We start from the raw sequence: 14,591 nt of genomic DNA on the forward strand, positions 1-14,591 counted from the left end.
TTAAAGTGAATGACATGGCAGAGGAGTTGAATCTATTTTCTGATTAAATCAGAAAATAGATCCAATAGATGGAGCCACAATCATCTGTCCACTTGGGGGCACTTGTAGACTGTGAATAGTGATCAATTTTCAACCCCAGATGGTCACCCCTCCCGTGGCCATCATCTCATTGACTGCAACACTCTCCTTGAACTTTAGCATCATGATCAACAAAATCCAGGTTAGGTATGAGAATAAAGGATTGTGAAAATCCAAGTATTTGGCTAAATGTATCATTGGCAAGTAGAGACTGGATTGATGACACCTGAAATATTATATCCCACCAAATATTGCATCTAAGTGTTTTCTTGGTACCAGTAATGATTTATTATCGTGCAGTTCTAGCAAACAGGGAACCAACCATCTTACCAAATCAAACCAATACAAATACACCAAACCTTCATTTTAACTTTTTAATAGCAGCCCTCAAACTGGCAAACTATTTTTAAAGACATAGCACGTTTTTGTAGTTGGATTGTAGCTAAACATATATTTCCATTTACCAAATTAATAGTTTTTCAGCATTTGCTTCCACTGGACAGAAAAATTCTGTAATTAATAATTACAAAAATCAGATCAGGGTCCCAAATAAATGGTTGTTATACCATCGGTAGTAGGGCTGCACAATATTAAGAAAATTAGTGAATTTTGAGATAAACAACATGACATGACAATAATTAAAAAGTGTTGCTTACGGACTTGACCACCTCTTTACCCCTAAAACTTTGTAAGTGTCAAAGATATTACAGGCATACCAAGCCCTAATGCATGTTACTTAAATATAATGACCTGATGGCTGAAGCTAATGATTATTTCAGTAATCAAGTATCCTGAGTAATCTCATAAAAAAAAGAGCATTCCGCAGATTGTTCTTCTAATTTAAATTTTATTTTATGAATGATAGAAATGCATGAAAGTGAAGGTGCAAGTAAACAACTCAATTGCTTAAAAAGAAAATTATAATTTCATTGCTTTAAATGCAATAACATAACATGTCTTTAGTGCGCACATGAACATTTTTAGCAGAAGATGCCAACATCAACATGTTAAATGCTCAGTGCTTTCTGGAAGACTTGACATCAACACAGTTTCATTGTAGTGAAAATGGTCACAAACAAAAAAGTGCATAATGTGTCAATTGCATATTGCATTCTAGATCATTAGATTTCTTTTTAAATCAAAAAGTTATTGTTATTAAATGTTTTTACTGTTGTTTTGAAGTCCTTTGAGACATATAAATGCAATTTATAATTATTTTTATTATTAGCTCAAACTCCATGGCTTTGATCTTCATGTTTCCCTTACGGCTGCTCTGCTCTCCGTCACTCTCCATGTTGACATCCAAAAACACACAAAATTCCTCCATTTAAATAAGACCACTTTCGCACCCGTTATCCATTGCGCAAGCAATATATCGTGAGCAACACACCCAGTTACTGCATGTGCACTTTTTTTTTTTTGGAGCAAGCAATTTAGCGCTCCTTTATTATAATCTTTGAAAATCTGGCCAATTGTAGTGTAGTGATACTGCGATATATTGAGCAGCCCTAATTGGTACCAGAATATCTCTTGCCAGCATACTGTCTGATTTGATATCAGCTCCACCCCTTTCAAAACAAGTTTTAAATATCAAGACTCGTGTTTAAAACTATATTATAGGCCATGCACATTATTTATAACAAATCTAGGTTTTCACCCTTTATAATCATCCTGCCCTGTGCTACAGTGGGATTTCACAGAAGCTTTATAGAGTCACAAATTAGTCTATGGTTATATTTTAGTTACATTATGTCTAGTAAACCTAATGGGTAGCTCCCAGTAGCAGTCCTTCAGCAGAGCCTGCGCAGCCGGGGCCTCAGGCCGGCTGGGTGACAGTACGTAGAAAGAATAGTCCTAGATCCCAGCACACAGGTCACCACCAACCCGTCTGCGTTTCTAACAGATTTTCCCCACTCAGCGACACACCCGCTGAGAAGCCAACTCTGGTAATTGGCAGCTCCACAGTCAGAAACGTGGCACTAGAGACACCAGCGACCATAGTCAAATGTCTGCCAAGGGCCAGAACGGGCGACATCAATTCCTACCTGAAACTGCTGGCTAAGGATAAGCGTAAATACAGTAAGATTGTAATTCATGCTGGCAGTAATGACACCTGGTTACGTCAATCAGAGGTCACCAAAGTTAGTGTTGCTTCGGTGTGTAAGTTTGCCAAAACAATGTAGGACTCCGTAATTTTTTCTGGTCCCCTCCCCAATCTGACCAGTGACATGTTTAGCCGCATGCTGTCCTTCAACCGCTGGCTGTCTAGGTGGTGTCCAGAAAATAATGTGGGTTACATTGATAACTGGCGAACATTTTGGGGAAAACCTGGTCTGATCCGGAGAGATGGCATCCATCCCACTTTGGATGGAGCTGCTCTTCTTTCTAGGAATCTGGCCGAATTTATTAGTTCTCCAAAACTCTGACAACCCAGGGTTCAGACCAGGAAGCAGGGTCGTAGTTTAACACTCCTCTCTGCAGCTTCTGTACTGCTACCCACCCATTACCCTATTAAGACAGTGTCTCGCCCACGGCCAAAATTTAATAGATTAAAAAATAATCTAAAAGGAGTAAATCAGAAAAATCAAATAAAAATAAACACAACTCAGGCTAAACAAAACAATAAAACAATTAAATGTGGCTTAGTGAACATAAGATCTCTCTCTTCAAAGACTTTGCTAGTTAGTGACCTGATTTGTGACAATCAGATTGATTTATTTTGCCTCACAGAAACCTGGCTGCAGCAAGAGGATTACATTACTATGAATGAGTCAACTCCTAATTATTTAAATTTTCACATTCCTCGAAATACTGGGTGAGGAGGAGGAGTAGCAACCATCTTTCAGTCCGATTTATTGACTAGTCCCAGACCAATTAATAGCTACAACTCTTTTGAATATTTAATCCTTAGTTTTCTTCATCCAAAATTTCAAAGCACTATAACCACTTGTTTGTTGTTTTGTATCGTCCACCAGGTCCTTACTCACAATTTTTAGATCAGTTTTCAGACTTTTTATCTGATTTAGCATTAGATGCATATAAGGTTATTATTGTGGGGGATTTTAACATTCATGATGACACTGAAAGGGATAGCCTAAATATAGCCTTTAATGCTATCTTAGACTCAATTGGCTTTGCTCAAAACATTAACAAACCTACCCTCCTTTGTCTTTATTCTCTGGACCTTGTGCTGACATATGGCATTGAGTGTAAAGACATAATATTTTCTCATAACCCTGTCCTGTCTGACCATTTTTTTTTTTCCAATAGGTCAAATTATCAGGCAGCATAGGATAAATTTTCACTGTTACGCTGATGATACTCAGCTTTACTTATCCATAAATCCTGATGAGCCCAACCAGTTAGATAGACTACAAGCATGTCTTGAAGACATTAAAAACTTGGATGACTTTAAATTTTTTAGCTTCTAAAAATTCACACAAGACAGACGTTGTCGTCTTTGGACCGGAGTCTTTAAAAAAGAAACTGCTTAGTCAATCACTTAACCTGGATGGCATTAAATTGACCTCTGGTAATAAAGTAAAAATCATGGTGTTATTTTTGACCAGGACATGTCATTTAAATCCCATATTAAACAAGTTTCTAGGATTTCCTTCTTTCATCTCCGTAACATTGCCAAAATTAGAAATATCCTATCCAGGAGTGACGCTGAAAAACTAGTCCATGCATTTGTTACTTCAAGGCTGGACTATTGTAATTCTTTACTATCAGGATGTCCACAAATGCAGTTAAAAGGCTTCAGCTGATTCAAAATGCTGCAGCAAGAGTTCTGATGAAAATTAAAAAGAGATCATATTTCATGCTTAGGCTGCTGGAGGACATAATGACCACTTTCACTCTCTCTGCTACATTCTCACACTGCTCTCCAATTTTGCATTATTAGGCCCGAGCAGGAAAACTGCAAGGGCCTATTGTAATCGCTAGAATTCTTAATATTATTATTCCGGGGACTTTTGGCGGGGCAATATGGGGGCTTTGCCATTCCCCAAAACACGTATAATTTTACACAAAATTGTCCCAGACTAAAATTTTTGATCCTTAATGTAGTTGTCAGTGGGCATGGCCAAACCACTTAGCCACACCCCCAAACGTGAGTTAGCCCGAACCGTAAGTCGTAGAGATCTGAAAGTTGGCACACTGCTAAAGCTCCTCAAACAAAGAAAAAAAGTCTCTTGGGGGTATGCCCTAAAACGCACAGGAAGTCGGCCATTTTGGGTCAAAGGCCGATTTTTGGCCGTTTTTATTTGGTCAATATGCAGATAAGGCATGAGGGATAAAAAATCCTGACTTTTCGGCCATGTTTAGGCGGCGTGGCCGGGACACGAACTTGGCGTTCGCGCTCAAAGTGAAAAGATGCAATAACTTTTCCAAAGAAACGACAAATCAAACCAAAGTTGACATGAAGGAGGACCGTTGGGTTCCCGACGATCCTATGGGGTCATATGCTGACATCATCAAAGCCATGCCCCCTGAGAACCGGAAGTCACTTTTTTCACTTGCAAAGGTGCCTCTTTGACCCTCTTGACCCAATCAACTTGAAAGTGTGTCAGAAGACAGACAACTAGTGGGTCTAACTTTGTTTGACGCACAGTAACTTTTCATAAAAGGGTGTGGCAGCGAAGTTGGATGTCACGCCATGGCCATACGTTTGGCTCTAATTTCCACATACATCATCTGATCTGCACCAAATTCAATGTGATTTATCCTTGTCCAGTCCCCAACAGAGATCTGATGCCATATTTGGTGGGCGTGGCCTAATTCGTCCACAGCGCCCCCTACAAAATTACAATCAGCCCCAAGCCATGCTTAGACCGAGGATTCTGAAATTTGGTACACATATGTAACTTCTCAGGACCTACAAAAAAGTCTCTTGGAGCATTGGTCAAAACCCAACAGGAAGTCGGCCATTTTGGATTGAAGTTGCCATTTTGACACCATTTTTGCTGTTTCTAGCCCACGTATCTGAGCGAACTCCTCCTACAGCTATTGACTTACAGACTTCAAAATCACTCAGTATACTCTTAAGGCATTGGGGATCAAAAGTTATCAAAAACTTTTTGATACATGAAATCGTGTGGGCGTGGCCACACCTCTAAATATGACTTCTTGCCATAAAAGAGGAAATTCATATAGCTCCTACAAGGAAAGTCACAGACACATGAAACCTTCTGGGATTGATCTGCCTCTAGGCCTGAACAATATTCACTGGTCAGATGCTGACATCATCGAAGCCCCGCCCCCTGACAACAGGAAGTATCACGTTTTCCTTTACATAGACAATGTTTGATGTTCTTCACTTAATCAATGTGAAAATGTCCTAAGTAACAGATAACATGATGGTCTTAGACAGTTAGACAGTCGCCAGTAATGACTGCTTTAGCTTGAGGGTGTGGAAATGATGCTGTGGCGAATTCTGATGTCACGCCACAGCCATACGTTTGGGTCTAAATTACACATGCATGGTCCGATTCACTCCAAAATAAATATAGTTGATATCTGTCAGCCCCCAAACACCTCTATTGGATTACATTGGAATTTGGATCAACTGCGCCCCCTAGGACACTTCAAGGGCTATATCTCCCTCATACATCATCGGATCCACTTCAAATGTAGTACACATCATGAGGCATCAATGCTGAACATGTTGCCACAGTCAGTTCATGACATCATTTCAGCTCCGCCAACTAATAAAAAACTCAATGCAGCTTCCATCTGGAAGTTCCAATTTCCCCCAAATTTTAAATGCTTCTCGCCAGATGACAACTCTGCATGTCCCAAGATAATATGACATGTCGCTCACAGTCCCTCCTAGTGGCGATGTGTGGAATGCATAGGCGGCGATGCCAGGTTTCCGCGGTCGCCGCACAGACCGAGTTGCGCTGAGGTGCGAGGGCCTTCAAGGCTGCTTGCAGCTTTAATTTGCTGTTATTTCAGCTTTTAACTTTATGTTCTCTCCCTTTTCTCTTCCTAGAAGCTACACCTGGCCTGACTCTGTGTCTACATGTGACACCTTTCTGGGGAGGGGCATCGCCCAAGCTTCTGCTGGCAACAACTTAATGCTCAGCCTTGTTGGAGTCATCCATTTTGGTCGCACAGTTGAACATGCACAGCTCAACAGACATCGCAGCTCTGATGTCACCCCGGATTATAAATCCGCTGGAAAAAAAAAAAAGTTTAGTTGCCATTTCCCACGTGTCTCACAGGACGACGCAACGGAGGCGCATATCTGGAGAAACAAAAGCTCGCAGGCTAACTTTTCCTCCACATGGCCATTCCCGAAAGAGCTTGAAAGCTGGAAATCTGTCTGATACAAGGTGGTCAGAATATTATTTCGCCAATCGAAGACGCAGGTGAAAACCCAGAGAGGTTTTATTTCCAAGGAGATGAGTTTCCTCCTTGTTGATTCAGTCGACTAAACGGTTTTTCATATTTTCCCCTCCTGGATGGAGGAGAAGTTTACCGTATTTTTCTCGAGGTGATCACGGACGCATGATCTCCCCTCCCTCGTTTTTCTTCAGACCTGACCCAACCGGTGAAGAGAAGAAATCAACGTCAAAGTAATTCCGTTCTTTTTATATTAAATTGGATAGGTGCATTTAGAGGTCTGGGCAGGATGAGGCATAGTTAAGGTGATTTTAGAATCCCCAGTAGTTAATCCAAGGTATCAACTTGTTGCATGCAATACTGATTGAAGTATTTTATACTGAGCTGTGTTTTGATTTGCTGCACAAGCGCTGCTGAATCATGTGTGTTCATGTTTTGTCTGGCTGATCCCAAATCAGCCAGGAGTTAGAAGTTGGACTTTTAAAAGTTTTTCATTCAAAGCAACTGCAGTCTGAGCCTCGTCTGACTACTCCTTTGTTCCAGTTTATTACTGGAGTTTTTCCACTGAGTTTCCACCTCAGAGTTTTATGACTCTTTGTTCGAGATTTGGGGCAATCAGCTGTACGGCTAAAGGGGCGTGGCCCCACTGTTTTAACAGCTGATTGCTGCAATTGAAACATCAGCACAACAGGAGGATTTCTCTTTCCATTTAACCCAAATTGCACATTTTGTCCACAAAACTGCTGGTTTGATCTTCATAGGCTTCATTGGCTTCAATAAATCTTCATATATATAATTAAGAGAATAGTTTGTGTTTATTTTGTGCAAGAGTGATTTATCTGTAAAAACAAGGTCAAAGTTCCCGCACCTTTGGTGAAGTGGTTGAATAAACTGACATTTTGTGGTTTTGGTTAATAATTTATCAATTAATGATGAATAGCTAATTGTAATTATTAAAGAGCTTTGAGCACATAATCACAACACCAGAGGACATCTCTGATTTTTTGATAAGAAATTTTTTTTTTTCAAATTATGATTTTAAATTATATTTCTTGATAGATATTAATTGATCAATAATCATAATTCTTACAGCCTCTACCGATGATTCACATGGCCCTGTCTTTCAGAGTTTAACCCTTTCTCTCTCCTAGATATAGCAATTGACTAAGCTTTTATTGTAACTAACTATGTGCTCTCTTTCAAACTCTAACCTTGAAAACTGGCTCAGAGTTTATCTGTTCTTTCTTTCTAGAACAAACAACTAAAGGAGCTACATCCATTAACATTTACTTTTCCTTCCCATAGAAAGGACTCCTAGATCAGTGCTTCTTTGTTCTCTTTGTGTCTCTGCTCTGTTCTCTCAAACCCCCAGTCGGTCGTGGCAGATGGCCGCTCACACTGAGCCTGGTTCTGGTTCTGCTGGAGGTTTCTTCCTGTTAAAAGGGAGTTTTTCCTCTCCACTGTCGCTACATGCATGGTCAGTTTGAGGGATTGCTGCAAAGTCAACGCCAGTGACTGTTCACTGTCTCTACATGCTCATCCAGGAGGAGTGAATGCTGCAAGTCACTGACTGGATGCAATCTGCTGGGTTTCCTTAGACAGAAAAACTTTTTATCCAATTTGAATAAATAACTGAATCTGACTGAACTGTTCAATGGTTAGGATTAATTGGAATGTATGTACCTGACTTTTGTGAAGTGCCTTGAGACGACATGTGTTGTGAATTGGCGCTATATAAATAAACTGAATTGAATCTGCTGAAAGCATTGCTAACAGCCCACTGCATAGGGCTCAATTCTGAGTTGCATATACAGGTAACAGATCTAAGCATTCAGGTCAGATTTTAAGTAGGTAAGAACACTCATGTCTGGTTCTAGCAGAGCCATGTTAGTGCAAGGTCTGATCGAGGTCTAGGGGGATAAAAAATGGAATATCCAAGTTTTAAACATGACAGTGTCAACAAGGCAGCAATCACCTCCATGGACACAAACTAAGTCTGATTATACTAGTCAGGGTTAAATATGAACACCTAGTGAGCCTGTGAGTCCAGCAGCCCACCCTCTCCTCGAGTCACCACTGCAGCGGGTCCCCAATAATGGCCATCCCCTCAGCTCGCTTGACCCCATGCTGTGCTAACGGGTTTGTCAGGAAACAAGGGGAGAAAAAACCCTTTCTTCTCAATTACCCCCGCAGCCCCAAGCTACCGAGCAAACACAAAGGAATCTGGCTTCATTAAAACCATCTCAGCCAGGAAAGAGCCAAACAAGCTAATTTATCAGCAAAGTACTGGGCTAAGGACTGCAGGGAGGGAGACAGACTCTGGATGTTCCCAGATTCAGCCCACAAAAAATTTGGGCACCTGTAGTAAGAGCTCAACCTCTAACTTTGTGCCTCAGTATGAATGTGTGTCTGTGTAGAAAAGAAAAACTGAGTGTGGGAGGCTGGATTTGAGAAAACTTGACAGCAACTCCTATTCAAACCTGAAGGCAAAATTCAAGCTTGTCAGCTGGGTGTGCAGTTTTTGTGCATCAACGTTGGGGGAGAAAGAGGAAGAAACATGCAGGCTTTTGAGTAAAAGAGAAGACGCTAGAGGGAGTAAAGGGAAGGTAGAGATGCTGCCTGAGGGCCTCACACAGAGCAGGCAGAATATATATACAGGAGGAACCAGTGGGGCTTTCCACAGAGGGAAAAAAAATAAATCTGAGGATATTCATTGATCTCCTTCCTATGCAAACAGTGATCTGGGTCTGGTATTCATGTTTGTCTTCTATTGACACATGTAGTAAGAGGTTTGTTCTAACTACCACAGTCTAATAGAACAGAAAAGTGCAGATATCACTGATAACATCTAATAACATTTCCAGACAATGGAGCTTCATTTGTGAAACTTTATTAAACTCTCACGAATTGCAATGTTACATATAGGCCTGAACCATATTAGAAAATCTGCCACAGGGATTTTACTGTCAATACTGTGATAACTATAACAGTTGTGATGTCTATATGTTTCCCTTCTTCCTCTCTTTTTGTTCTGTGCTTCCAACACTGACTTTTAGCATCTTGGGGACTATTATCTGTATCATCTGTGGGCATCTACTGCTATGAGACTTCATCCAGCAGGTTGAATACTACATGTCCCTTCATAACACTGGAAATAAATTGGCTAGCAATTATTCCACTCCAAACAGTAATGACTAAACATGATTTATGTGTACACCTGTATCCTAATGACGTTACATTTGCTTTATATTGTGCAGTCCTAGTTACGTCTGTTAAAATATTGATTTTTTTAATAGTATTCAAACATGACAATGGCAAGTCCATAGGTTCTTAACCAGATGTTAAAGAGCCATGTGTAAGCCGCCACAGAAAAAAGGCTAATGCTCACTGATCTGCAAGAAGTTACTGTGTGCATTAAATGTTTTTTGAGGTCAGACACGAGCAGAAATTATTCATTTAGCTTTCTGACTCTGTTAACATAGCTTTCAAGCTATGAAGGTTTTCCTTTGCATGCGTACAACTTGCACATCGGTCAATGCCCCAGTCAAACACAGGGCCCAGAGCAGCTGCAAAGTTTGCTTTTACGTTAGACCAGCCCTGGTGTTTTAAAGCAGAGCGATAAAGTAGGCTATGATGTCCTCAAGTCTGAGTCACACACTCTTTTCTTTTTTTTCTGGATTTCAGTGGATGAGCACCATTTTGTGGGCTTTGCATGTTTCCTACGGCGCTTCAGCCACAGCATGCCTCAGATGCCCTGTTCAGAGCACCGGACACACACTTCAACCACTTGACTGATATTAACATAGAGTTGTTTAAATCTAGAGATAGAAATTATACCTGAAATAATGAACAAAGCCAATGAATTACCAGATATGGTGAACTTTAGGGTGTCTGTGTGATCGCTAGCTATATTATGACACATTTGAGGCATCAGCAGGTTATGATGAAATAATACAATCTGATTCTGGGGGGGGGGACTTTCAGATTACTCCAGGATTTTTTAAGGGCACGGTTATTGGTGGACCCTTTCTTGCCCATCCGCCATATTTAAAACCTGCATGTTGTTGTTTTCTACTTTATGCGAGATTCATACTAAGGCACACTTTTACAAATAAAATGTGTCACAACACCACAAGCAAAAAAAGCCAGTTGTGCTTTGTTTGGCCTTTGGTTTCCTATTAGTGCCACCTGCTGGACTGGAGGTGTGGTGCTGTTTTCTTCAAAACTTTCCCCAGACATCATTAGACTGATTTAAATACATTTTCCATGGCCATTTAGAGCAGTGCAAACAAAAAGCACACAAATTACCCTAGATTCCTTTTGTCTGGTTAAAGAAAAATCCCAGGTATTAACTCCTTCCACAGTACTTTGTCATGATTTCTTCTTAGGTGATCGTTGGGTAACTTAAGAAGAGCATCCAGTGACTGTTACATTGCTACATACAGGCATGGCATAGCTACTTTAACATTTTAAGACATTATTTTATTTATTATTATGAATGAACACATTTCTAGAACAGATGCCATGTTCATAAGGCACATTTAGGAAAAACTACCAAGATGGTTTAAGAAAAACTGTAAATAAGACCTAAAAACCTAGAAACTGATGTGTAACTATCAATCTGTTGTATTTGGGAAAATATAAATAAATCAAAACACTTGTCTGGGCAGGGCACAAATACTGGCTCTAGCCCAGGGGCCCACATCCTGCTAAATCCGGCCCTACCTCCAGTGTTGTTCAAAGAAAACAGGGTAGCAGTTGTAGCATGCAGCAAACACCTTGATAGGCAGCAGTGATTTTAGCTGAGGTGTCCTCCACCAGCATTTATAGCTACAAGTTAGAACAGGTCGGCTGTTATTTCTGTGAAAGGTGTTTTTGTTACCGATAAAAGTTGGGTCTACAACCCACAACTCAACTTTAAACTCCGCGTTTTTTCTCAATTTTTCCGTCCGTGTTTCAGCAGGCGCGAGCATTAGCTAAGCAGCAGATAAAGTGAAGGATGAAAACTTACCAATTAACCCGCCGACCATGAAGGCGAGCGCCTGGAACAAAAGCAGAGTAACTCCCACAATCACCAACTTTTTGGTGCTCATATTCTCGATGATAGCCCCCGTCATTGTGAAAAAAAAAACGTTTCGTTTAAGAAAAAAAAAACCCGAGCTAAAAAGAAATATCACTGTGGTGAAAAAGGGGGAGAAAACGCTGCATCCGCGACAAGCAGGAAAGACGAGCTGAGCTGGGCCCCTCCACCGCTCTGCTCCTGCCTTTCAACTTAGAAGGAGGAGAAAAAGGCAGGAATCACATGACCGAATAGCGCCGTGCTTTATCCCCAAACAGCCAACACACACTAGACCTGGGGGATGATCTGTGGAGCGCCACCGCATTGCATTAGAGGCTAGAAATGCAGGTTACGGTGCTGCCAGATGCCTGGAATAGCGACCCTGTTGTGCGAGGACAGCCTGCGGGGCTATTTAAAGGAAGCTTTCAGGGTCCCATCCCACCTACACTGTTAAATAGTCGACATTGCACTCTCCATGGACATCTGCTCTTAATGCACTTGAATAAGGATGGCCTTTTTATATGCTTAATTCCAGTATTATGAGTTCATCGTCAATCGAGTTTGTAAACAAAACATCTTTAAAATATTTGCTTGATTTGTTTTAATCCATTTTTTTACAGATTTATAATCATACAGAATAATCTGTGTCTTTTGTCAGTTCACATTCTTTTTTGTTTTAACAACTAAAATGCAGGTGCATCGCAATATAATATTTAAAGGTTTAATTAACTCAAAAAGGGAATCTCGTATTTTATAGAGATTCATACAGCCAGAGTGGTCTATTTCAAACGTGTATTTTTTTTTTTTTATGGAAATAGTTGACAGCAAATGAAAACCCAAAATTCAGGTTCTCAGAAAATTAGAATATTAAAAGTGACCAATGAAAAATGATTTTTCATACAGGAATGTGGAGCTAATGAAAAACCTGTCCATTTACTCTACAGTATATGCACTCAGTACTTTGCATATAGTACTGCATCAATGCAGCGTGCCATGGAGGTTATCATCCTGAACAGGTATTGATACTTTTGGAATTGTGAGCAGGACCTGCGTGGAAAAGAAAAAAGCATATTCATAAATCTTGTCAGCAGTGGAAAGCTGACTTTTTACTTCATAAATCACTGTAGGTGTAAACTTCACACTGGTCACTAGTCAACTTGTATTCATTGCCTCTCCACTCTCTTCTGGGTCAAATAAAATGCAGAATGTACTCTCATTTGCAAAGAGGACTTTGGACCACTAATCAATTGTCCACTTTTTTTTTCTCTCCTTAGCTGCTGTAAGCCAGTTCTGACGTTAACTCTGGTTTGGCAGTCTCTTAACACGCACACTGTGACAGTTGTAGCCCAGGTCCTGTCATGGGAATGTCTGTGTAGTGGCTCCTAAAGCTCTGACGCCTGTCCATGCCGTGGGAATTTCAACCAAATTCCTGTATTGTCTTTGTTTCACAATCCTCTCTGCTGCTGTGTGTACCTTTTTCTGGCACATTGTTTACCTTCCTCTCAACTTTCCATTAACATACTTAGACACAGCCATTTGTCAACGGCCAGCTTCTTCAGCAACGGCTTTCTCTAGTTTATCCTCCTTGTGGAGGGTGTCAGTGACTGACTTCTGGACAACCTCATTATTGTAAAGACCAAAAAGTGTCCATAACAGAACATGTCTGTATTAAAAAAAAATAATTTATTGTGTAAAATATTATTGTGCAATATTAAAATTTTCTGAGTATGTAATTAATGAGAAAGTCAGTGATACTGACTTTATGACAGAATGTGACAAGTCAATTCCCATTGTTAATTAGCACTTTGGAGGAAGAAGATTGAAAATATAATACATGCTACAAGAACATGAAATTTCCATCAGGTCAAATTGCATCTGCTCCTTTTTTTCAGAAGGAATCTGGTTGCCGGTGCATTTCAAATGACAGTGCAGATGTAGGTTGTGCCTTCCTGTTGTCTTCCTTCTTTGGCAGATGTTGCAAGTTCCATTTCCCAGCTGTGAATCAATATTAGAGGCATAGTTAGTTTTATGACTCTTAGTCTGGCATTCCTGTTCGATGTGCAACATTTCAATGGCAAGGAGATGCCATCTTTAAAAGGTGTTTCCAAAATATAAGTTTAGAAAAATGTTTTTTTGTAAGATGTATTAAAAAACTGTTAATTTGTGCATTACATGTGACACCCGCACAGACAAGCATCAGAATCTATTAAAGTATGATAAATAATGACTTTTAACATATTAATCAAATTATAAATATTTTCTTTAGTGTGACGTCATCTAGACAATGTAATGAGTCTTTTTAATGTTAAATTTAAAGTTAAAATGCTTTTTTTTTTTGCTATTCAGCCTCTGAGCAAATTTCAAAGTAGGCTCATTTTTGATGGGATTGATAATCAATATGCCTTTTTGTAATCTGGATTCTGTGAGAGAATCAAAGCTCAATTCGGGGTGCCCTCCTGTTCTAGGACCCCTAAGCAGCAGCTCAGTTCTGCTTTTTCTTGGCTCTGTCTGGCAGATGCTGATATTTACAAATAAGGCCAGATCATAGCTAATATTTCACAGAGATTACTTTTACTTAGTTTGACCATGTTTTTTTTTCTTTTTATATGACCTGGGATCAGGGCTTTGCCAATTCCTTTGCTAATGTAACATCTGTGTACCAGAAAGCTGAAGCTGGAGCTACTTTCTCTCACTGGTTCTCTGTAGATCTGAAAGTGGAGACATTTCAGGTAACTGCTACTGAACTGCTCTACTTCACACACAGGCTCTGACAGAGAGAGACTGGCCTGTGCAGAGGACAAATCTAGCCTGCCCTTAGAAGCTTTGCCAGTTGGAACTCATTGCTCACTAAGCCTGGCTGAGACGTAGGTCCTGCTGGGGTCTGCCAGTACCTGTTTGACTGACACCAAGGCTGTCCAAACAGCAACTATATGCTGCTAACATCTCCTAAGTATGATCAGTCAATGTTGATAGCGGATATTTAAAACATGGTAAATTGGTATGATTTGTTGCCTGCCTGACACATCCTTGTATGTCCAAAAACGTACTTGGCAATAAAGCTTTTCTGATTCTGATTCTGATTTGGTGTACCTCAAACATCAGTATCATG

The 14,591-nt window shown here is 40.2% G+C and overlaps 1 protein-coding gene across 2 annotated transcripts in view; it reads right to left on the reverse strand.

Annotated features, from left to right (window-relative positions):
- wls (Wnt ligand secretion mediator) overlaps positions 1-11,869 on the reverse strand; it is a 42,990-nt gene extending 31,121 nt beyond the window's left edge. The window contains exon 1 of one of the 2 annotated variants that reach the window (XM_047369466.1): positions 11,435-11,869. In XM_047369466.1, the coding sequence (XP_047225422.1) occupies positions 11,435-11,540 (106 nt within the window). In that variant the 5' untranslated portion in view covers positions 11,541-11,869. The remainder of the gene's footprint in view (positions 1-11,434) is intronic. The other variant, XM_047369465.1, reaches the window with a different exon arrangement.
- Positions 11,870-14,591: the final 2,722 nt, after the last annotated feature.

This window comes from Girardinichthys multiradiatus, chromosome 6 (assembly GCF_021462225.1).
Source record: "Girardinichthys multiradiatus isolate DD_20200921_A chromosome 6, DD_fGirMul_XY1, whole genome shotgun sequence".
NCBI lineage: Eukaryota > Metazoa > Chordata > Actinopteri > Cyprinodontiformes > Goodeidae > Girardinichthys > Girardinichthys multiradiatus.